Consider the following 23,987-nt stretch of genomic DNA (forward strand, 5'->3'; position numbering starts at 1 on the left):
AGCTTGTGTACGATGAAGAGATGTCTGGAGAGGGACACGTGAGATGTGTAGCAGAGTCCACATTCCCTGCACTGGTATGAAGAGCCATCGGATTTATGCTGAGGAATATGTTCATGAAACTGGAGAAGATTTTCTGTGGTAAAGCCGCAAACTGCACACTTGTGAACTTTGAAAACATTTATCTTCAGCTTCTTCAATGGCTGAGTGATTGCACCTCGTGGAGGCCTGAACTCCAGGACAGGTTCTTCCAGTTTACGCTTTGGACTAGGAACCTAAAGAAAGACATAAATGGTCTGTCATGTGAGCACAAATGCACAGTTCTTTTAATAACTATTTGTGACTTGCAAACTTCAGAAACTTTCCCTTGGCAGATTCCAGTACCACTTCGACAAACACAATCCTTTTGGGGCTCTACTTCACAGGAGATCAGACATTTATGGCACCAAAATACCTGTATGTATTTAAAGTTCCTGAATATATCTCCACAAAAAAGTCACTCTTAATGACCGAATGAATATTCTGAGTGATTACCTTCGTGTCTTCTTTTACTTCCCTTTCTTCCATATTAGTAGATTCAGTCATTTCTTTCACGTCAGGGTCTTTAATGCCATGCATCAACTGAATATGCTTTTCCAACATCAACCTCTTGGTAAAAGTACGTCTTGAATCCGGGCAGTGCCTGCAGACACACAGACAGACACACACATGCAAACGTCATGCTTGACAAGAGTGCCTTTTGTAGGTTAGAAGAGATGCTGTGTGTTTGGGAGACGGCAACCCGCGCCCTCCCAGCAGCAGTGCCGGCTCTCGGAGCGGCGCAGCCTCAGATCTGCTGCAGCTGTGCAGCCCTGCACTCCCAGGAGCAGGAGAGCCTGGCTCAGCCTGCCTTCATCTGAACTCCTGAGCACTGGGGTGGACGGGACACTGGCTTTCATACAGCCGAGAAGAGAAATTCAACAGCGGTTTTTGTTGGTTTGTACTCCATTTCTAAATAAATCAAAGCAGAACTTACGAGCAGGTATAAACCTTCCTAATGCCTTTGTGCTTGATACGGTTGTGACGACATAAACTATGGGATGAACTGAAGGATTTGTCACACTGTCGACATGGATGTTTCTTCATTTGCTTTAAAAAAAGAAGAGAAATACATTCATTAGAAAAGCTCAGTAAAAGCAGCGCATATGTTGAACCTTTCGATTAGAGGAAAGAAACATCACTTACCTGTGTATGGTCCTGTACTGCATGTACAGCCCTGCCAGCAGCAACACTAACCCGGTCAGAGCTGGACCTCTTCCAAAGCAGTGTGGCCAGCGTGACCTACACACACACCTGTCACCAGCTGTAAACTGGTAAAGAGAACTTCTTCCACCAAAGAAGCAAGGAAGATCAGCCCATCATTTCTAGATCAGTAAAGGCAGTATGGTGAGAGATTTGCTTTCCCTTTCCTTCATCAAACCATGTCTGCAGCCGCTGACTGTGAGCCCCTGAGCCACATACAAGGAGGGGTGCAGAGCACAGAAAAAGGACCAAAACTGAATGTCACAGACACCACCACAATAACAGGGCTCAGAAAAGTCATGAGGTATGGTCTGATGCCAACCTGAGCACCATCTGTGGGGTTTACATTGCAATTTATCAAGTGGAAGGACAAAGAAAAGGAAGAAGCTGAGAAGGATGGAGCAGACACACTGCAGAAGTGTGGCACTGAGTAGATGCATCACGCCCTTGGTCAGAAAAGCAGGAGGACAGTGCTGAGGAGGACCTGGTCCCACTCAGAGCACCTCAGGTAGCGAGCTGTGACACCACACTCGTTCCAGGTTCCTTGGGGAGGTTTCAGAGAGAGACCCAAATAGGACACGTTAGTTTCTGCAATGGCAGCGAGACCCAAAAGAACTAGAAAATTGGTTCTGTAATTAAGTGCAGTATCATCTGTTGTACAGCATCTTGTCTGGACAGGAACAAAGGGGATGATCAGTGAGCAAGCTGGAATTGGTAATTCCTGCTTGAAAAAGTCTGTCCTTTCACAGAAACACACCAGCACGCAAGTCCTAGGAAGCTCAGCACGTCTGCCCGGCCGAGTGCAGACATACACGGTCCAGTTTCAAGACAGGAGTCGTACAGACCTGTTAGAACCACCCACCCCTTGTCTGGGCTAGTAACTTCTTTTCACAGCACTTGTAAGATCAGGCAGACAGTCACACCAAGGGGGCTAGAAATATTCCTACCCTACACCCTTCATCCAGGATCCTTAGGAAGAGGATACAGAAAATATGGATCTGCCTGTGTTCCCAATAAGGTCTGGAAACTCAAGAACCTGTCCAAAGAAGACATACATGGCAATAGCTCTCCTATGAATACCTCTGCATAATCCAGCCTGGGATCAGCGAGGGGTTACAGCTCCTTTCACAGCTTTCACTCTGGTCCTGAAAAAGCAGCAGTTAGCAGTTTGAAACTAATTACCTTCAAACACTTTTGCATGACAGTGGATTTCATGAATAGCTCAGGAATTGCTTAATTAAAGTTTTAAACAATCATTCCGTATGGACCACTGAGCCCACACCTATCATTCTTAAGAAAATCTGTCTATAAATCAATTCCATTACTAATTAGGTCCATATCACTTACTTGCTTATCTTATGCTCATTTCTAGTCTCTCTACAATAAAATGTATCCATAAAAGTTTGGGTTTTCAAGATAGTTTTCTGACAGCTCACAACTACTGAAAATTGGGACACGTCTGGAAGGAACATAGCACCTGGTCTTTATCTCCCATTTCTGAGAGACATGGACTTGTATCTGTTCATTTTAACATCTACCTGCCTCCAGTGTTACTCAAGAAACCACGTGAATAGGGATGCAAAATAGCACCTGAATGTAAGCAAGGAAAGAGTTAGAGTGCAACAATTCTCTATTATTTCCTAACAAGGGCTGTTCTCGAGGCAACACTGCACACAAACATCAGACAGAAACACACGGGTTTGAAGCTAGTGTTTAGGAAGCATTATTGATACATTACCAACCTCATTTTACACACCGCCTGCCACTCTGCTGTGGATGTCATCAGACTGGGCATCACTCTCTACCTCACTCTGAAGGGACAATGCCACAGGGAGGTTGTGGTAGTTTGTTTTTAAGAACTGCATCAATGTACAATGCATCTGGTCTTAAACTTCTTTCTGTTTGCCAGTAGAAGTACTGCTGAATTATTATTTGGACAGCAGGAAGGCTGAAGGAACGGGGTGGGAGTTACTGGCGGCAAGGAGGAACAGGGGAACAGTCTCAGTCAGGTCAGGGTGCTATTTCTGAACGTCATAAGAAGACTGAAGATGACACTCAGCTGTCTGGCATTTTCAGCTTTTCCATAAAATGTTTATAAACAGAATAAAATCATTTGCAGAACAACTTTAGAGATAAGCAATGGATTTTGAAGGGACACAGAGATCTCTGGAAATGTGTTACCATTTATTATGGTCTATCAGGATCCTGAAAACTGTGGATTTTCACTCAGGATGATTCTTCTCCACTTAGACAAAATAAGCCTGTTACCCCTTCCAGTTCTGCTCTTCTGCTGCAGTGCAGCACAGCACGTGAGCTTAATCCCCTGACTCCCAGCCAGTGTGTGTGGCAGAGGCAGGGACTGGGCAGCAGATAGCTGCTGCGTGTCACAGCCTGCCTCAAACACAGCTAGGAAGGGTCACCACTGCCTCCCTGCCACTTCATCGGGAATGCTACTGAACGCAGGAACAACACCAAACTGTCTCTCTGCTGACTTGAGGGTGCAGCATTCCCATATTTCACTTGCAAGTAAATTCCAATTCAAGTAAACCATCTCAAATCCATCTGCTTTAAATACAAAACCCAGCTTGTTAACTCATCTGAACCTAAAAGTCTAAGATGAGAGCAACAGCTCCACCACAGTGTGTCTGCCTGTAAAATGAAACGCTGCTTGGCACTCGCTGGCCCAGTAAAACAGGACAGTCACTGAACTTCAGAACAGAATGGAACTGAAGTGTTTAGGCTGGAAAAGACCTTTAAGATCAAGTCCAACTCTCACCCCATGTTCACCACACAACTTTGAAGAGAGAGGAAACAGAGAAGGCACAAGGAAGAAATAAGAAACTGGATCAGATTAGATGGCTTGGACAAAATGCTGCAACATCTTTCACCATTTCCACTTGAAAAAATGTTCGTACCGCATGAACAATGGAGTAAGAGTTTGTAGATCTTCTCAGTAGGACCACATACTAAAATGACAAAAACTAAGCCGTCAAAGAGAGAAAGGTGAAATAGATATAAGAACAGAGAAGGATAATGGTAGAACTTCAAGGAATCATTTGCAAAAATACAAATGGAATTTAGAAAGAACATTACTCTAAATTTCAGGTTTAATTCACTTTTTGTAACTGGATATATTCATTTACCTTTCCATGTTCTTTCCTCATGTGGGAGATGTAAACATCTCTCTGAGTGAAGAGCCTGTCACACTCCCAACACGTCCAGCCAGGATTAGAGACTTTTTTAGGTTCTGCTTTCTTAATAGGAGAAGGAGATTTTTTCTCCAACTTCTCTGTTCCGTTGACAGATTTTGTGTCCTCCTTGTTGTGACTGGCTGAGTTCTGAGTTGTGGGTTTAGTGCTGAGTGGCAGATTTATCCCCAGGTTTGGTGGCCCCTCAACACTTTTCAGGGTTCCATGCATAGACTACAATAAAAGAGAACAAAAAGTACAAAAGTAACACAGACATGCACAGTTATACAGACAAAATGCACAGACCCTCTGAAGCAAAAGCCTTCAGTTACTTCTTTGTCATGCTATTATCATCAGATCACAATCTTAAAGAAACAGGGTTAAGTAGAGGCAACTAGCCAACAACAGTAACAGACACCATCTGTACGTATTTTCACCAAGAAAGAAAAGACTTTGTATGTTAAGCTTAAATTGCTGTGTTACAAGGAGGATAAAAAGGGCTCAAGAAGTACTTTATATTGTTTAATTTCTCACTTTACTTACCTGACACATTACTCGAGCACCCTCATTTCAGACTATGTGACTGGAGCTTTCCAAGAAGGAAGGGCTTTTACTGACATATTTTGACTTGGCACATTGGTAAATAAGACAAGAAAAGGCAATTCTGGAAAGATCAGACAAGTATTTCACTTAGGATATATCAGTATTTTACGCTGAGGCTGCAGCCCAGAGGTCACACACTGCTGAGCAGGGACCCACCACCGAGGTCTCTCTCACATCCAAAAGGCTCTTTACTGTGACTGTGTGCTCATCCTATCACCACTAACCTTTGCTGTAGCTCTTCTGGAGGATATGTTTAACCATCCCAAATGGAATTATTTTTCCTTCAGGTAACCTCAGAAACAAAAAATCTATGCAAAGCTTCCTTGATTCCGAGAATACAGAAATACCACTCTGTGCTCCAGTAATAAGTTCTTTTGTAAATCCTGGGGCTCTTGGGACTACCTCCTGACCCTAGAGCTGATATCAGCCTCATCTAGAGAACAGGCTCTTCTATTGAACACTTGCTAAACAGCAGAAAAGCCAGTAATTAGCCCCCTAAAACGTTAGTAAAAAGCCAAGTGCACGGGACAATTGCCCGGCCCCAAGGGCAGCGTGAGGAGTGCGGGAGAGGAGGAGGTGCTTTTGGTGTCCCTGGCACAGGGCAGGGGGAAGGAGCTTCCCCTACTGACCTGGAGGTGCCATCCCAGCCTAACCCGTCAGCCCGTCAAGTGTCAGGGCTCAACTTTCCAGATGTCTTTTAAACACAATACTTGAAATTCAATTTCTTATTCAGAAATGCACAAAAGGCACGAAAGCACAGCATGAAGCAGTGCTGGCAGCACGTGCTGCTGGGGAGCACTACGTCTCCAGTCCAGTGCTCCCACTGCCTCTACAAATTTTCTTGCAGTGAGCCATTGCAGGAAAATCAGACATACGTTTTGCCATCAAGAAACATGGACATCTGCAGGGATTAGTTTGGGTTGGTTTTTGTAGCTTTAAATAACCTCCTCCTGAGCTTCCTTCTCTCTCTTTCTGTTCTACTTCCATCCAGGTCTGGCTCTGCCTTGATGGTTTATGTCTAGCCATATCAAACCATTACCTTCTGTGCAGCTGAACTCTGTCCCTGTCCGGCACTTGTCCTCTCCCCAGGCCCTTGTCTGCTTTTGCCTATAACCTCTTACCCTTTTTTTTCATTCCCCCTTAACTGAACTCTGCTTTGCTGTTCTCCCTACTACACACCCATCCTAAATGTAAAACCAGTAATACCACTACTGCACATGTGTTTTCCAGTCTCATTCTGGGCTCAAAATTGTCTGAATCATTTATAGTGAATCATGGTAAAAACCCACTGGCTGAAAGTACAAAAACTGACATGGAGCACTAAAGCCTAAGGAGTTAAACAGTGCCCGAATCATAATACCTGAGCATAACTTTCAAATGGGGGATGCTGAGCCACCTGATTTATGTAAGGGTGATGGCCCCAACTGCAGTCAGATCATGCTCTAAAACTGTTGTCTTCAGGTCTTACAGTAGTTACGTACAGATAGAACAATACTTCTCCAGTAACGGCTGATCAGGAAAACCTAATTACAGAAACAAGACATACACTGCAATATACAGAATGTGCCTGTTGAGTAAAAAAAAGAGGAACCATCTGAGTCAATCAAAGGAAAACAGAGCTTTGCATTGCTGCATGAGAGGTCCATCTCAGGTATCTGGCAGAAACATAAACATAAATCAATATCAAATTCTTGCAGTAAACATGCAAGAACTAGTGCAACTAGTTCGGAAACAAAAAAATCCAGCCCTTGTATTTCTCAATGCATTGGGTCAGCCCTTCCCTGCCTCCTCCTCAAGTTTAAGACTGGCCTTAAGGCCCAGGTTTTTTCAAGACTTGTGAGCTTGTTTCCAACACAACTTTGGAGAATTCTGAGGTTACACGTACCATAGTTGAGACTAAAATGCAAACGATGGTTTTGGCAGCCAAAAAAGATGTCTGTTTTTTCACTCTTTTGTACAGAAATTGTACTCTGTGTGTCGCTGCAAGAGAAAGCCGCAGAATTCCACACTGCCATTCCAGACCGTAGTCCTTTGCAGGGGTGGGGAAAACCTCAGCTGTCTCCAGGCACTGGGTGCTAATAAGGCACAAGAAACCGAGTGCTGCTAACAGATTTGGTCTGTTTAAAACACACAGCTAACAAATGATAGCCAGGGGCTACTGATTCTTGAACCCAGGATTTACGAGGGTGACAGTGAATCTTCAGGTGTAAGGCTCTTTATGGGAAGATCCACCAAAGTTCTTTTCAAAGCACGCATGTGTTCATGTTTGTATGTGAACAAGTAACCTCTACGTCCAGCAACATACTGGTTCCTACTGGTGAATTCTGAACATCAGAGGCACTCAGCATTCGCAGCTCCTAGCAATCGGAATAATAGCTGCAGTACTTTAAATAAGGCTCAGTACTCATTAGGATCAGACTAACCTCACCATACCTGTTATTATTTTGATAAAAGAGCCTATTGAATGTGACGCATCGAGATATTTCCAGTACACCAAAATCACCATTCATAGAGCAAAACGGAGTGATCACAGATATGCTGAAGACCGTGCAAAATGCAACATTTTAACACCTGAGAACAACATTCACAGATCAGCCTCTCAGAATTATTAACATCTCTCTCTTGCAGTCCTGCTACTCCGTGCCCTGTTACAGTGTGTTCTCACAGCATACATTGCATGACAAATGGTATCTATGAAGGAAACAAGAGAAGATGCCTACACACCTTGATGTGATCCATCATAAGCTGTTTCTGTGCATACAGAAGAGAACAGTCTGGACACTTGAAAACAGACACCTTCTGGTTTTCAATGTGCTGATCAAAGTGGCGATATAGCAAAGGTTGTAGAGTAAACACAGTGTCACACATAGAGCATTTATATATTATTCTAAAAACAGAAGTACAATAAACATTGTCAGTCAGGTGATGATCTATTTGCAAGAATCACGATGTTAACTTTTTTCTCATCAGAGATAAGATCTGACATGTTTAAGTAATCATTTCACACTGCCTAAAAAAAGTTAAAATTAAACTAATTCAGAACATCCTCCAATTTCAAAATATGGGAACAGCAGAAGAAATAGAAAAATAGAAAAAAAATTTAGAAAGTGCAAACAAGAGGACAGAAAACAACAGCATATGCCAGTTACATATATCACACCAACACCTGCTCAGGGTACTCTGAGAGTTCAACATCTTCAGTTCCTGAACTCCCACTGTGGCTAGAGGACAATATCCCTGGTTTGGGTTGCAAAGACAGAAAGTTTTAAGGGAGTGATTAATTCAACCATAATTAGTAACATACTTCAGGTTAAATGTATTTTTGGCCATGTAGGTGGCTTTGAAGCTCCTGGATGCCAAGGTCCAGCTGTGCAGGACAGTATTTCCCTGGCTGGCCATTACAAGCCTTTATCAACCTGTCTGTCAAAGCAACGTAGAGACACCACCAAACCCACACCTTCCTCTCTTGGAGCACTCATGACTTTTGAACTTAGCTACCTCAGCCTCCCATTCAGACACGCAATATGCTCACCACAGACCATCAGATGAGGGAGAAATCTAAGCCACTGGCCGTCAGCAGTGGTACTGCTTCAGAGAAAATTTGGCTAAAATAAAAGGAACCCAGCCACAGGTGCTCACTACACTGACAGGCACCTCCCCTGCAAAGCAGGCTTCCTCATCTCTGTCCCAAATAGCTTGTGGGTAAGAAACCACCCACAAAACCCTCCCTGCCTGCTAGAATGATGACTCTTCTCATCAGCAACACCCATCCTCCAAGTCCTTTCCACATCCCTCCAAGCAATGATCACCGACAGCGCATTGCTCCAGAGCTCTAAGGATCACTCTGAACTATGCTGTGAGATGATGAGAACATGGACATTGCTTCCATTGCTACAGCCATTCTGTAAGTCCAAGTGAAAAACAGGTCACCACTTCATATTAACTGGGAGGTATGTCAGGTGGTGCCAGTTTCCCACAGTGCTAAGACAAATGTGTAATTTACAAGCATTCTCTGATGAGTGAGGCACTATTGTCCTGCTTCCTGTGGTGAACCCTTTGCTGCACATCTGTAGTGAATCTACTACAAAAAACCTGACATCTTTCTGAATCTACCACATATAAAAATTGTAACTCTCTAAAAACACCAAGAGCTGAATATGGCAGCTAAAATACTTTGCTTTCGCAGAAGCAGAACTATCTGGCCGAGATCCAGATTTCAGACAGGTGTGGCAAAGACTGTACTCACTTAAATGTGTACCGACATACCTAATAGTATGAGCTGTGAATATACACACTTGGAGTATTTCTTTCAGACACAGCCAAGTTTTCAATCCTAAGCCCATGCAACCATGGATGCTGGTTTGGGTTTTTTTGCCTGAAATAGTCAGTGTTTACCATGTAACTGCTGAAAACCCTGTCCGAGGCTTAAAGGCAGTTGTGCTTGGTCAGAACACAATTTACAACCCCGTCAGCTCCTCAGGACGCTGCAGTCACGCTGGGCTGCGGTGCACACCGACACGGGCATGGCACCGCCACCTCCTCACCTCCCAGCTCACGCGTTATCTTACAATAAACACAGGGGGTATCGCACGGGAAGGTACTCGCAGTCACACAAAAGACACTCAGCGATTTGAAAGCTTCTGCACCAGAGGACAGTACTTCTCTAAAAAAATGGAACTTGTGGGGCAATATCCTTTATACTAATATTCAAATAGATATCCGTACTCTGTCTTGATAAACAAGAATTCCTCCAGTATTCAAAAAGAGATCAGCCATGAAAAATGTCTCAGAGCTATTCCTAAGAAGTGACGCTGCTGAAAAAAGAGGATCACAAATACGGTTTTAAGGGAAGCCAAAGCTTATGGCAGGTTACAGGAGAGAGCTTTGCAGAGCTGAAAGACAAGACAGCCATCCATTTCCCTATATTAAAATAATCTCATTTCATCCCACTGAGAATCCCTGCACATAAACTTCATTTTTCATACCCCAAATAGATTACTGCATCCGTTCTGAAACAACTGTTTGTAACGTGATTGCAAACCCCACGGTTCCAGTAACTGCCAGGGGCAGGCAGGCAGGCAGAGCCCAGCCAGCCCAGTTCCTGTAAGCACCAGCATGTGCCCAGTTAGGAGAGCCCTGGGGCAGCAGTGATGCTGGGAAGCCTTCAGCTGTGTGCCAGTCACACACTCCCTGGGGCTCAGCAAGGCGACACAGATAACCAAGTGTTACCTGTCTTATATGGGTTATACTGCTTATAACCAATCCTCAAACACAACCTGTCTTATATGGGTTATATTGCTTCTAAACAATCCTCAAACACAACCTGTCAGCTCTGCTCAGCACCGCTAGGCTAAGAACCCCAAACACGGAGAGGGCTGGCAAGATCCACCAGTCACTCTGCATGCATGGAAGACAGCACCTTGATTAAAACTGGCAAATTGAAAGCAAATACCACTTCTCAAGGGCAGCACTCAGCTATGCATTCTATGACTTATTACAGTAGTACTTAATAAAAATTAATTTCAGTCTTTTTATGATCAAATTCATAAAAGAACGCAATTATAAGAACATCTGTATGGAAAAAACACTAATGCAAAGTACTTAATTCATGAACCTGATCAGAAACAGTTTGACAGATCCAAGCACGATTCACTTCTCATATGTGAAGCATCTTACACAGTGATCGTATTAATCTTTCGGCTTTCTCCAGCAAGAATTATGGGAATCTGAAACAAGTTTCAGATGCTGGTGTCTCACAGCCTCTCAATGAAGTTCCCATCTCCTGCACTGAAACAAGGTATCACTTGCCACTGGGTGGAAACCTCTTCCTTTGGGCTCAGACACGGCAAGTTTGTTGCCATTTTGCTTTGACCTAGATTTAAACAACCTGAAGACTAAATCTCCTGTCAAATGTTGGAAGAAACAGTAAGAAACAGAATTCTCCTGAGCTCTGGCCCTTACATCACATGGTCCTTTGTTTCCCTCATCTGCCTTCCACTTGCTTGAGCCTGCAAGTTGTCACCATGCACTAGCGCTCCCTGCACGCCCCAGAGGAAACAGGGAGTTAAATACTCGACTCTTTGCTCTCAGTAGTGCGCTCGAACCAAGGCTGGGAGAGGAGACAGCAGGGAAGGGGCTGCAGAGAGGCACCAGGCTCTGGCTGAGGAGGGCTCAGCAGTCTGCACACTCGCTGGCTGCAGCAGAGGCTGAGAATGCTCAACAGCTTTAAACAAAGAACCCGAACCTGAGCTCCTGCCTCTGCCCTGGGTCACACCTTCAGCAAACCACCACCTTTAAGCACCGTTCTCCTGGCTACAGGGCAGAATCACTTCTGCTTTAATCCAGGAGGAAAGTCATTACATTTTGGAAAAAAACTTATATAAACAGATAAAATCCCTTTTCCCCAGCTTTTCAACCAGATGTTATGAAAATCACTGCGTAAGCACTGATGAGTCTTAGCATCTCTTTTTGGAATCACATTATCTTGATTCACAGTAAAAACGCAGATGAGCTAAGCAGATTAAAACATCAGGACGAGCAACACTTCAGCCACCTGTCCGAATCATTTCTGTAATTACATTCTGTAATCACTCCCTTGTGGTGCAGAGTGCTCAGAGACCTGCTACTGCTGTGTTCAGGGAAACGTAACTTTTGCCCAACGAACTGCCAGCTAAAAACTCCAGAAAGCGTGAAACCAAGCCCCTGCTACCAGCAGGATGACGAGCTGCTGGCTGCCAGACACGACTTTTAAGACTGCAAGCACAGGACAGAATGCAACTTCACAGGTCATTCAAAGGCAGGCAAGCGCAGTAGAAGAGGAGTTTTGCTTACTTTGGTTCGCCTATCTTGATACCCGGGTGCTGTGTGTAGGCATGGGAGTGTGTGCTGGGAGCAGATTTGAACGCCATGGGACAGATAGGACACTTGTAAAAGACTTCACAGTGACAACCTTGAATGTGAGACTTGAGCGCGGCCACGTCGGAGTACACGACATTGCAGTGCACGCAGCTGCGGAGAGAGCGGAGAAGAGTCAGTGCAGCCCAGCCCCGAGCCGTGCCGAACAGAATCAACACGGGGCTACAGCAGGGGGAAGAGATCCCAAACATGGGTAACAACGGGATAAAACCACCTTACTCTGTCCATTTAAACAACCCCGCGGGAATCAACAAACAGCGATTGGCAGATCACACAGGAGGGAAGAGAAATTTCACACATTTCAATCTGAAAATCTAGGAGATAGGAAGTCAGGACATGTTTTTATGTTACTGCAATAAAACAGATAGAAGGGTCAATAGGGGAATATTCTACTGATTGCAGAAAGAATGCTTAAATCTTCTGCAAATTGTAAAGAGGCTTTACAAAATGCATTTTTGTCACATGCAGTGCATTGTTTAAGGTACACCACAGCAATTTAGGAACTACCACCAAACGGAAAACCAGCAAGGAAAATATTTGTGCCATTTCCCTTGTGTAGATTTAATGAAGACATACTGGTGATGATTTTCTGTATACGTAATCAAATCAGCATTTGCATTTAAACTCAGGGAAACTAAACCGAACCTCTACAATCAGATCAGTATATCAGATTGGAATTGGGAAAGTATTTTTCAAAAACATACTTCTGCTGTGTCGAAAATGTGTGACCTTTCCGCATCTATTCTAAAATGAAACGATTAAGACATCGAATTAATATTAGGACATAAGAATTTTCATACAAATGGTCCCTTGTACATCTCCAGTAAATGCTACCAAACCAGTCCAAGAACATGCTACAATCCACAGTGACAAAATAACCTGCCAAATGAACCCATTTCTTACTGGCCAGTATTTTGCATTAAGAGTTTCACAATTTAAACACAAATGGCATCTGCCCTTCCAGAATCTTAATTCTGGCATCTATCATGACAATAGGAGTGTTGTCATAGAAATGTCAAGTCCATTTTGTGCTAGTTTTAGTGCCCTGGTGATAGCAATGAAGAAGGAAATGCAGTTACACACTGCATCCAAGAACCCCGTTTTCCTTTTAAAACTCACCACCTGTGAATTTTATTCAACGTCAACCTTTCTTTTCTGGGCACTTTGTCTACATGTTTAATATTATTCATCGAGTTTATACGCACCGAGTCTCTGTTTACCAATGCATTCTCTAAAGTAGATCAACCTGGTCTTGTTTGGGTCTGCTAAGATCCTCTCTGCCCATACAGAGCTGACACCTGTTCACAGCAGTACACAGTGCAATCTCTCATTAACAGACCTACTCCTCAGGTGTCCCCTGCGGAGAGCTGGGTGCGTTTCTAACCCCCCCCCACGTCTTCACTCTGCTCTCTAGTCATGCGACACCATCACTGATCCTCAGCATCCACCATTGTATATTAAAGCACTTCCTAAGGACCAAGCCTTCCTCATGTGGACTGCTCTAACAGCTTTCCCGTTTTCACCTCGGAATGATGATGCAGTTAAACTTCAGGCTGAAGTTTTCAGCTGATTTAGTCCAGACAACTAGCCTAAAGTGCTGGAATCAAACTGAACTCCTTGGCAGAGCCCCTTTGGAAAGGCAGGACAGGCAAATGTACCACAGTGCTAAGGAGAGGCTAAGGAGTCTGAGGAGGGAGAGCTTAACATTCCCAGATACTGCTTTTCTTTGCCTGGGTGACTCCAGTTTAGTCTCACCAGACTGAGACATTCTGACTTGGTGTGACACGAGATGTTTATGGGACGTCTTCAAAAGCTGAGTAACTGAGACTCACGTTTGTGAATCTGCTAGTGTTACTGGAGCAGGCTGGGGGCCCTGAACAAACCCAAGGGAGGCAGGCTAGAGGGAAGGGGAGTGGAGGGAGCAGATGTAAGAAATGCAGGACGAGACAGACTACTGCTTGGGAGAAAAGGGTGGAAGAGAAGACCCCCAAGAAATGCAAAGAGCTCAGAGCTGAATCAGGCCATGGATCCAAGCTGAAAACAGACACTCCATGCAGTAAAAATGTTCTTCCCTTAGTGGAAGACTGCACAGCCATCCTGGAAATTGAACTGTGGCACCTTAAGGGGGAAGGAGCTGCCTGCTGCAAGATTTAAAATCCCCCTTTTCCAGTCAGACAGGGTGAAATGGAAATGTTTTGGGAGTGCTGAGCAAAGCTCGGTGGCAAGGGCAGCTCCTCTGACCTCTTGCTGTGCTGTCTGCTGTTCAGGGCAAGGAAAATTCTAAGAGAAAACATTTTTTTCAAGGCTTTCAAAACTTAAAATTTCTCTGAAATGCCTCTGCTCTCCATTTTCTCAGCGAGTTGCCATTACAGGGAAACGTAAGAATAAAAGGGAAACCGAGGAGTAACAAAAAGAACCAAAAGCCCAGGCTGTTTTGAGTAATTTCCCAGGGATGTAAAGCCAAGGAATCTCGACTTCCCACAGAAGAGAGAGAAACCAGACAGGTGCACTATGCCCATCAGCATCTCCACAACACATCATGGCAGTAAATACTGAAAATGACTGTTCTACCAGAGAGAAAAGTCTAAAACTCTGTTTTGAAAAAAGTCACGAGGTTCTTTTTAAAAACCTGAAATTAAGACAATGCATCTGAATCCTCCAGACTTTATAAACTGTGAAGTCCTGAATCTCTACGAGACTAGCAATATTCTGATTTAATTATATACAAAAGTGGATGCTCAAACCAAAACAGAATCCTAATGTATTTATTCCCAAATTTGTAGTACTAGTAGTACTTCTGCCATGACAACCTTAAACACATGAAGCTGTATTCTACAAACAATGCTTATGAAAATGGAAAATTACTTTTAAAAGTATAAATTATACATAAATTGACAACAAAAGTAATCATTATACTGACCGAAACCCAACTCTTCGGGTATAATGCAGGCAGTTCTTAGTGACATGGGTCTGGAAGTGGACAGATCTGCAGATTGCTCCACATTCAGGACACGTGTATGGAGATTTATGCTGATGAATTCTCTGGTGTGATGCAAAACTGCACTGGTTAGGAAGCAGCATCTGGCAGATATTGCATGTCTTCTAAACGATAAACCAAAATAGATGAGACAAAAGGTTTGGTTCAGCTCTACGTAACGTCTTGTGTCAAACACTGCAAGATATCAATAAAGGTTAAATGCCACGATGGAACAGGACCCAGAGGAAGCAGGCAAGTCCTAAAGGCAGGCCCTGCTGGCAGAGCAGGCAGGTACCTGCAGCCAGACTCCCTGGGCCGTCCTGCACCACAGGCTCCTTCACACACCACTGGCCACGGGAGATGCGTGTGGGCTTATCTAAGTCCTTCTCAGGTGCTCCCCAAGATCACATTACCAGTGCCAGGGGCCTAAAGCTTAAGAATCAGATTATTCCTATTCTTTCTTATGACCTGGGACTTGTGACTCTCACCAGTGACCTCAGAAGATTCACAATCAAAACCAAGACTCCCTCATGACATGGATATTTCTTAACATGCATTTGCATATTTTTAGGAATGTTCTCTGTAAGAGTCTGGCAGAAGTAGCGACGTATATGCTCTGCAAGAACACAGAACAGAGTAAGATCTCCAGGGCTGTATTATAAATTATTTACCAACACATGCATGAAGAATTCCTGAAATAAAGAATTAAGAAATAATCCCCTTCCTCAAGGTAAAAACCTAGTTCTTCACTGAAAAATAGGTGCTTCACAAAAAGCCACCCCCTTCTTCCCAGTTAGGTGACTCTCCTTTAAATCTCTCTTAAAAACAGTAACCCCAGGTCCTGGAATAGCAGAGTCGGAGCTGCCGCTCTGCAAGAAGTGTCCTTTCATCTGGTTCACCTTCAGTGTTTGCTCTGTGACCACGGGGACCCGTGTGTTTGAACACAGCCTCTGTCCAAACAGGTCACCCACATCTGACCACAGCAATATGGCAAATGCAAAACATTAAAACTGAGCATGTTAAGCAAAGAAAACCTGCCATTACTCCAGTCCAGGTTCAACTGGCACTACCTCCAGCCTGCTGCATTAGTAGGTAGCAGGGGTGCACATAGTGCCCTCGTGGAAGGCTTTGCCTGAGTTCAGCTACCCTACAGGCATTTCCACCTGTCACCCTGCTCAGAGCCTGTGTGACACACTAAGTCTGTATTCAGACACATGAAATGCCAAATATTTGGCCTTAATTGACCACACAGCCACAGCCAGATGCAGGGGACTCACCCTCAGGCTAACCAGAACTGGTCTGGAGTGTTAACTTTGTCTTCGGTTCAGCTTGAAAGCAAAATCCTGACTAGCCCCAACTGCTTAAAGCTTGCCTGCCACATGGTCTGGGCGCCAGTACGGTTCCCCACATCCGTCTCTGCCCATCTCTGTCTGCGACCTGCAGCAGTACAGTACTGCAGAGTCTGGAGCATTATTGGATTATGTAAGAAAACAGCAAAACAGAACTTCTTATTCCAGCCACAGAAACATCTGGGGGTCAGTCCTTCCAAAGCCTTGGCCTGCAGCACTACCAGAGCAAACCGGGCTGCGACGCCCCAGCAAAGCCACACAGCATTCCAGCCCCAGTGCCCTCCCTGAGCTCGCAGCAAGCTACCTGCCAGCCTGGTGCGAGGCCGGAGACGCACACGGACCCAGCGCGCCACGGCGGCTCGCGGCCAAGGCTCCCGGTCTGCTATTTCACTGAGCACAGAAAACGTTTAATTGCAACTGATCACAGCAGAACGAGAAGCACCTACTGTGAAATTCTGAAATTCAGCACATTCGCTTACCATTTTACTTTGGGCTTAAGGTGGCATTAACTTCCAGTTCTCTCATTCCAACCCACACCAAAATAAAACACAGTTTGTGAAAATCATCACCTCCCTGCATTTAAAGTCAAAGTTTCAGAAAAAAAAAAAGGGTTAGAAGGAAAAATGGTGGACGTGGAAAATAAAGAAATAAAGACACACAGGAATGCTGAGTATGAAGGGAAATGAGCTATGTATGGGAGCTATACACTCCTATCTGTAACTAAGATCAACATTAACAGTCATTAGCCCAGATTTGCTACCTTTTTCCCCCCCAGTGAGTAGGTGAGGGTTTCATCCAGCCAGAAAACCTGCCAGTGAGTGGTTCCATTCCCTTTAACAGGAATATTAACGGAATCAAAACACTACAGAAATGTAATAACTGCATAGGGAACATATTTCCATTGCTAGGGCCGTTCTAACATCATTTATTTTAAATGAAACCTTCTGCCTTCGTAACAGGAGTTTCAGAAGAACCAGTAACAGACACTTATTGCTTAGATTCATTCAAAACACAAAACTACACATTTTCCATTTCAAGAGCAATTAGATGAGCACTAGAAACAACAGTAACCTGCAAATCACCTTTTTTCCCATTATTGCTTTCCAAAATCCAATTGTTTATTTTTATTCTTCCTTCCTTCCTTCCAAAGTTAAAATATCAATCTCCTCTAACTTCCTTGTCTTCTTCCCCCCACAATAATGGCAGTTTTACAGCCAAAAGCCAGTGCCAAGCACTAAGAAGGAAAACAAGTCAGAGTATTTCTCATCCGAGCTTTTCAAGAGGCAACATCTAATGAAAAAGTAGCAAAATGTTTATTAATAAATGACTGTACAGAGCATTTCTCCAGCAAGCACTACCCCTGCAGCACTGTCTGGGACAGAAAATGGACAAAAAGACAACTTAAGTCGAAGCAGGATGCACTGCTCTCACTAAAGCACCTCACCAGTTAAACCATGTCCATGCTGGGCATCAGTGCAGCTGCACCACTCCAGAAGAAATCAAACACAAGGTACAGAGGCAGCTGCTGCTCGGTATGCAAAAAAAGACTAGGAAAGATGTTTATTTAATTTTTAAGAGGATATTTCAACTGAGAACATTTATAACTACTTTATTTTAAGAGTGTTCTTTTCAAATGGAAGAACGTGAAATTAGCTTCTTTTCCTCCAGTGCTTGGCAGCTGTTTTTAAGCCTGGAGATCCAGGGCCTAGCAAGCAGGGAGTAAAGCCTTGTTTGTACACCGGCTCCTAAAGCAGGGCAAGTTCCCATCAGGACACACAAACGCCCTGGCAGGCTGCAGGCAGTGCTGTTCCTGCACCTTCACGGCCTTTCCTCCCTGGACAGCAGTACCTGGGAACCACAGGTCCTCCACCTAACTGCAGCTACATTTTGACATCCTGTGAAGATCTCAGTTGCTTTCCCATAGTACATCACCAGGATAAACAGTACCTAACAGGACATGCACGGAGACCAAACTCGGCAGCGACAGGACAACAGCACCAGTCACAGGGAAGGGCCAAAGGTTTAGTTTACCTGTCCATAAGGACAAAGGGCCCCCGAGAGTGAGCACATCACTTTAGCTTTGTCCTTCTCTTGGGTCTTTCCGTTTCAGCCTCATCCTCCCAGCCTAGTCTCAGAATACTTCTCTGTCTCTCCTCCACTTGCTTTATGTTGGGACCTTCTGACTTGCCTGATTTTCCACTACCAAGAACAACAGGGTTTTTGCAAGGGCTAGTGGATCTCAGATGGAATGTTACCTAAGGAGTCTATTATGGGAAAAATCCTTCTCACACCAGCAAAGCAGTTAGCTAAAAACCCGAACTACTGAGTATTAAGTAACTCGAGCTGGTGCAGAATATATTCATAGTCAGCCATTACATACTGTTCAGAACTGCAGCAAGATGTAAGGATGGAACATATTCTGCTAAAATGAACGCATTTAGGCACACCTGTAGTATCTGACAGAGGAATGCACTCGCATGGCATTCCACTGGGAATCCAGGCTGTTTCACTCTAACCCTGCTAGCCAGAGGAGCTGAGGCAGAGCCACATCATCCATACAGTCAAGGTTATTTCCACATGCAAACCTCTTTACATTACTACCTGTAGTGGAGGGCACAGCGAAGCTGCTTCACGGTACAGAACAGGTCCTGAGTGCAGTTACTAGACCCTGACAGGAACCTGCCTGCGTGTGTACAACCAGGGCATTTTTTCTCAACTGCACCACTTAAAAGTCCTTATCCTGTATACTGCTGTGTGACTGATTCCCAGGAATATTCCTGGGGACTGAGCATGCGGTTTTCAGCTTCCCCCATAGCAAGAAGCTGGAGCACCAAGCTCAACTGAATGCTTTGAAACACATCAGAATCCCTTTTAATTGGCACACCCCAACAGAGATCCAACTGTATCGTTTAATCAACCACCTTCACTCTTGCCGGATTATAAAATACATTGCACACCGATGAGTATTAAGTTTTATTGAATGACGTGTTTCTTTCATTTCAGCTTCCCCCATAGCAAGAAGCTGGAGCACCAAGCTCAACTGAATGCTTTGAAACACATCAGAATCCCTTTTAATTGGCACACCCCAACAGAGATCCAACTGTATCGTTTAATCAACCACCTTCACTCTTGCCGGATTATAAAATACATTGCACACCGATGAGTATTAAGTTTTATTGAATGACGTGTTTCTTTCAGGTTAGGCCACATACATTAGTAAAGGATTTTAAAATGGTTTGTAAGTTGCACTCATTAGGACTGGTAAGAGGAAAGGAAACCCAAGGCAGCTAAGCAAATGGTCACACAGCACGGAACGCGTGCCAGGCAGCAGTGCTTTGCACGTTTTAAGGCAAACAGCAGGCACTCCTGTCAGTAGAGTCAGTGTGCCATTTGTCACTGCCTGGGTCCCTGCAGGTGAGAGCAATGCCTAGCTCACTTAGGGCGCTGGATGAACACTGTAAAACCTGAAGACCAATCGAGAACGAATCACTCCAAGCTATCATTCAGGTTGAACAGACGTGCTGTTAATGAGGGTGCCAATTAAGTGGATTCCATGGGCTAGTCAAATTCCAAAGCACAGAGAGAAGCATTAGAATATTATTAATAAAACCCATGATTAATTTCAGTACTATAACATTCAGCTGCGAGAAAGCTAATGCTAAATTTTAGCAAAAACATACAGTGTCAATTTCAGACTTCAGGGCCTAGAAAGACTCTAAGCTACTAAAAAGTGCTGACATTCACTATGTAAGTGCTTGCAAGACTTTTTGTGGTTTTCATTTATAATTTTAATCACAGAGGTTCAGATCATGAACAGCTAAATGAAAGTGAAAACACATCCAAAGTCTCCTAGGCTTAGAGGTGAAACACTGGAATGTAAACATAGGATACTCTACTTGTCCACTTGTGTCTGCGGCCTGCTGGAAATGAGTTGCAAGAGATGTCTCATCTTGGAAAACTTCATTGCACTCCAAACACTTTAGACTATGTCTACAGAGTTTCGATGGATCTTCGTCTAGCGGCATAGCTGGAATGACAGGAGAGCTGGCCGGGGCCGAGATCACTGTCCCAGATAAGCCAGACTGTATCTTTGTCACGGCGTGCGTGCCAGCTCCCACCGGGCTCTGCAGCAGGGACGCAGCCGCGGTGCCGGAGGGAGATGCTATCATTTGATCCGCCGGGACCGGTTTTAGGATCAGGTGGGAACACTGCATCACGACGCCTTTCTCCTTGTGCCCACGAGCGTGGGACAGGAGACTGCACTTATTGTAGAAAACTAGATTCTTTGTACAGTGATTACAAGTCACTTCGATTCGCACACTCCTCCTGTCATAGTGCTGGGTCAGGCTCCTCTCAAGGGCAAACGAGTCCCCACATTCCAAACACTTGTACCCACGTGTTGGCAGCGTGATTCCGGCATTGGCAGGGGGACTGAGGTTGGGGATGTAAACTGGTACAGGGTTGACACTGCTCAGCACCTTGTTGAATGCTTCCACTACAGAACTCTGTAGAGACGACACCACCTGCACTCGAGACACTTTTTTCGAAGGCTGTGAGGCGGCTGCAGAAATTATTGCCTGCTTGATTTGCTGCTGAGGTTTCGTTAGCACTTGGCGCAGCTCAGAGGTGGTCTGAGCACCTTGAGGCAGGAGGTTAAGGTTGGCAAGATGGACTGTCTTTGGCACGAGTTTGGCACTGGCGAGGCTGGACGCGGGCACCACGACCGTCTGCTGCTGGATGGCGTTGGCAGCTTTTATGATGGCGCTGCTGGCGCTCTGCACGGACGCGGCAGAGATGACGGTGGCTTTCACTGTGGTGTTGTTAGCGAGCTTCAGATTGATCACCTGGGAACCTGCTGTCTTCACTGCTGAAACCGGCAGGAAGGCAGTAGCCACGGGCTTGATAGTGACCTGTTTCGGTGCAAGGTCTGCAGATCCAACTGCATTGGTGACAACTGAGGACTGGAGAGGAGCTCTGGGAGGAGAGGAGAGAACAGCAGCAGAGGTTGGTGAGGACAGGAGAGATGTCATGGAGGTTACCATGGAAGCAGTCTGCTCTGGCTTTTTACCAGAGTCCAAATCAACTTCTGGCAACACTCTAGTAACAGTTCTCTTGATCTCCCCAGAAGAAGTCTTAATGGTTTTGATGCGAACCTTAGGAATCGCTGGTGTTGACCCCGCGGGAGAAGACGGAGAGCCTTTGCTACTGTTCTCACTCGATATACTTCTGGGACTGTCAGGTGGTTTGACAGATGGCTTTTTCGCACCATCTATGAGACTCTGAGACTCAGGTGACTTTTCGATGGCCTGGGGACTTTCTCCCATGTCTTTTGGTAAGGGAGAAGACTCTCCTGAGTTAGGCTGTAAGTCTTTACCGCTATCTGTAGCTGCCTTTTTAGCACTCAGAGCTGCGATCGCAGCGATGCAGGAAGAAAGCTTTGCTGAGCATTTTGCTTTGGCCTGGGAAATGCTGGCAAGGTTTGCGTCACCTTTTTCAGTACTCAGTTTTCCATCAAGTGCCCTGTTCTCAATAAGCTTCTCAGAACTGTCTTTTAGCAATTTGTCCTCTGTTTTTCGTGCTTTAAAAGGTTCATAGACACTTAAATTCACAGAGTTTGTCTCTGTCTCTCGTTTAGCAGCTTTATTTTTATCTACACTACTTGAAACTGTGATTCCAGATTTAATCAAGTTCTCCCCTCCAAGTGCCTTTAGTTTGTCATATTCCTGCGGAGATACAGATCCTGCCAAGACGTTTGCTCTGAAATTTGCACGCATCTCCTCTTTATCTGGGGGATCATCCACCTCAATTCTTTCATCGTCATCAAACTCTTCAGCACTTGATATTGGGCTGAACTGGTTGAAGGCTGTATCCTTCAGTGTAGCCTCAGAAGCTGACCCATCATCTTTCAGTGACTTCCCTTCATCTTTGCTGTAGCTATCAAGAGCTGCTGATGTTAGAAAGCCATTATGCAAGCCATTGCCCGTGGAATGGTGTCCATCCTTGTCCACGCCCTCGGAGGAGTCAATGGTACGCACGTTCTTCACGATCACGCTCACACCGACGTCAGATGATGACGGGGCGTGAGAATCCTCATCTGTGTGAGCATTCTGCTTTATGTGGCTTTCGTGGTCATCATGTCCAGATTCAATAGCTGCTTTGGGATCCACCATGTCTGGTATGTCAAAGGCTGCGAGAAGGTCATCGAAATCTGGGGTCTTCATATCCCCCATGGTCATGTATTTGATCGTAAGCCAATCTGCAAAAGAAGCACAAAGTCGTCATCTCAGTATTTTAAGCTTCAGTAGCACAGTCTTATGCCAAACAAGTGTCTGTTCGCATATGCCATGCAAAAAGGCATTAGCCCACTTTCTGAAGTACTGTCTTCAGAAGTGACGGATTACAGAACTGTGCTTCAGTCCAGTGTACCGTCAAATTATCACACCAGAAGCTATAGTAATTTATCAGCTCCACGGGCAGGAACCTGCCAATTTCAGGCCAGGCCCAAGCTTCCTATCCTTGCCCACACACACTGATTACAGCAAGATACCTGGACATTCATGGAACTGACACGAGGCACTTGCAATTTCTCCTAACTCTTGATTTCCCTTAACATTTGTACTATCAACCTGATGAATCTTCTCCAAGGTGGTAACAAAAGTCTCTAAGATTAGGTATCCATCAGTACTGGCTACCTGAACTCTGAGAAGGCAAATGAGGAAAATTTTTCAAGGATACTGGAATACACACAGATATTTCATACAACACCTTCAAATTCATGTAGAGGCGTTTTGAAACTTGTTTCCACAGTTTATTTCATGTTTTTGTGGCTTTGTCTAACTTACTAAGTCCCAAATACAAAACCAGATACACACATAATATCAAAATTACAGAGAAAGTTTCTGGAAGAATCATATGGAAAAGATTCCAGAGTCCAAAGCGTATCAAATCCATGTAAATCACACAAAGACTTGACAGAATTTCTCATGTTCTGGGATATTAATCATTTGCACTCTGATTGTACATCAGTCCATAGGTGTCTTTTTACACCTGTTGTATACAATCAAAAAGCACTAGAAAGTCTGCCTAGTCTGAAACTTCCTCTAGTGACATACACTGGAGTTTAATTAGCGTTTACCAAGAGCAATGAATTAAGGCCCACATACATGGCATTTCCTCCAAGTATATTGAAGGTCAGAAGTGCCCAGCAGACGAGACATCTGACCTTTACTGAGGAATTCAGTTAGGCTCATTCCAAAATGAGAAAGCATCTCAAAAGAATTCCAGGGTCTGTCGAGCACACAAATGCATCCACAGGGAGCACAGGACATAGAGCTGCAGAAGGACCACCCCCATGAAGGGCGGAGCACAGGACATAGAGCTGCAAGGGGCTGCAGAAGGACCACCCCCATGAAGGGTTTCTGCTCCTGGGCACTCAGAGTTACTGCTGCCCTTATGAACTTCTCTCATTCTTCAAACTCTCAGAGCAATTGAAGCTAAACAGAAACGGACCGAGGACATGGCCAGTCCTGACTTGACCTGGCCAGTTCATCTCTCCCTCATGTTCCAGTGCACCCACCTCAGGGTTCAGTATATAAACTGTGTTTCCACACAACCGCCAGGACTCTGCAGCCACATTCCTCCCTTCTTTTCCTCCACAAACCTTTCAGTAACTCTTTC

General features: G+C 44.6%; 1 protein-coding gene across 1 annotated transcript in view; it reads right to left on the bottom strand.

The window, feature by feature from the left end:
• The window catches only part of ZNF532 (zinc finger protein 532), a 22,837-nt gene extending 273 nt beyond the window's left edge, over positions 1-22,564 (bottom strand). The window contains exons 1-8 of the mRNA XM_009083128.1: positions 20,207-22,564; positions 14,905-15,086; positions 11,901-12,077; positions 7,794-7,956; positions 4,422-4,700; positions 1,013-1,125; positions 532-679; positions 3-272 (exon numbers count right to left, since the gene is read on the bottom strand). Coding sequence (XP_009081376.1) covers positions 3-272; positions 532-679; positions 1,013-1,125; positions 4,422-4,700; positions 7,794-7,956; positions 11,901-12,077; positions 14,905-15,086; positions 20,207-22,546 — 3,672 coding nt within the window. The 5' untranslated portion in view covers positions 22,547-22,564. The remainder of the gene's footprint in view (positions 1-2; positions 273-531; positions 680-1,012; positions 1,126-4,421; positions 4,701-7,793; positions 7,957-11,900; positions 12,078-14,904; positions 15,087-20,206) is intronic.
• Positions 22,565-23,987: the final 1,423 nt, after the last annotated feature.

Source organism: Acanthisitta chloris, unplaced genomic scaffold, assembly GCF_000695815.1.
Source record: "Acanthisitta chloris isolate BGI_N310 unplaced genomic scaffold, ASM69581v1 scaffold32509, whole genome shotgun sequence".
Lineage (NCBI taxonomy): Eukaryota > Metazoa > Chordata > Aves > Passeriformes > Acanthisittidae > Acanthisitta > Acanthisitta chloris.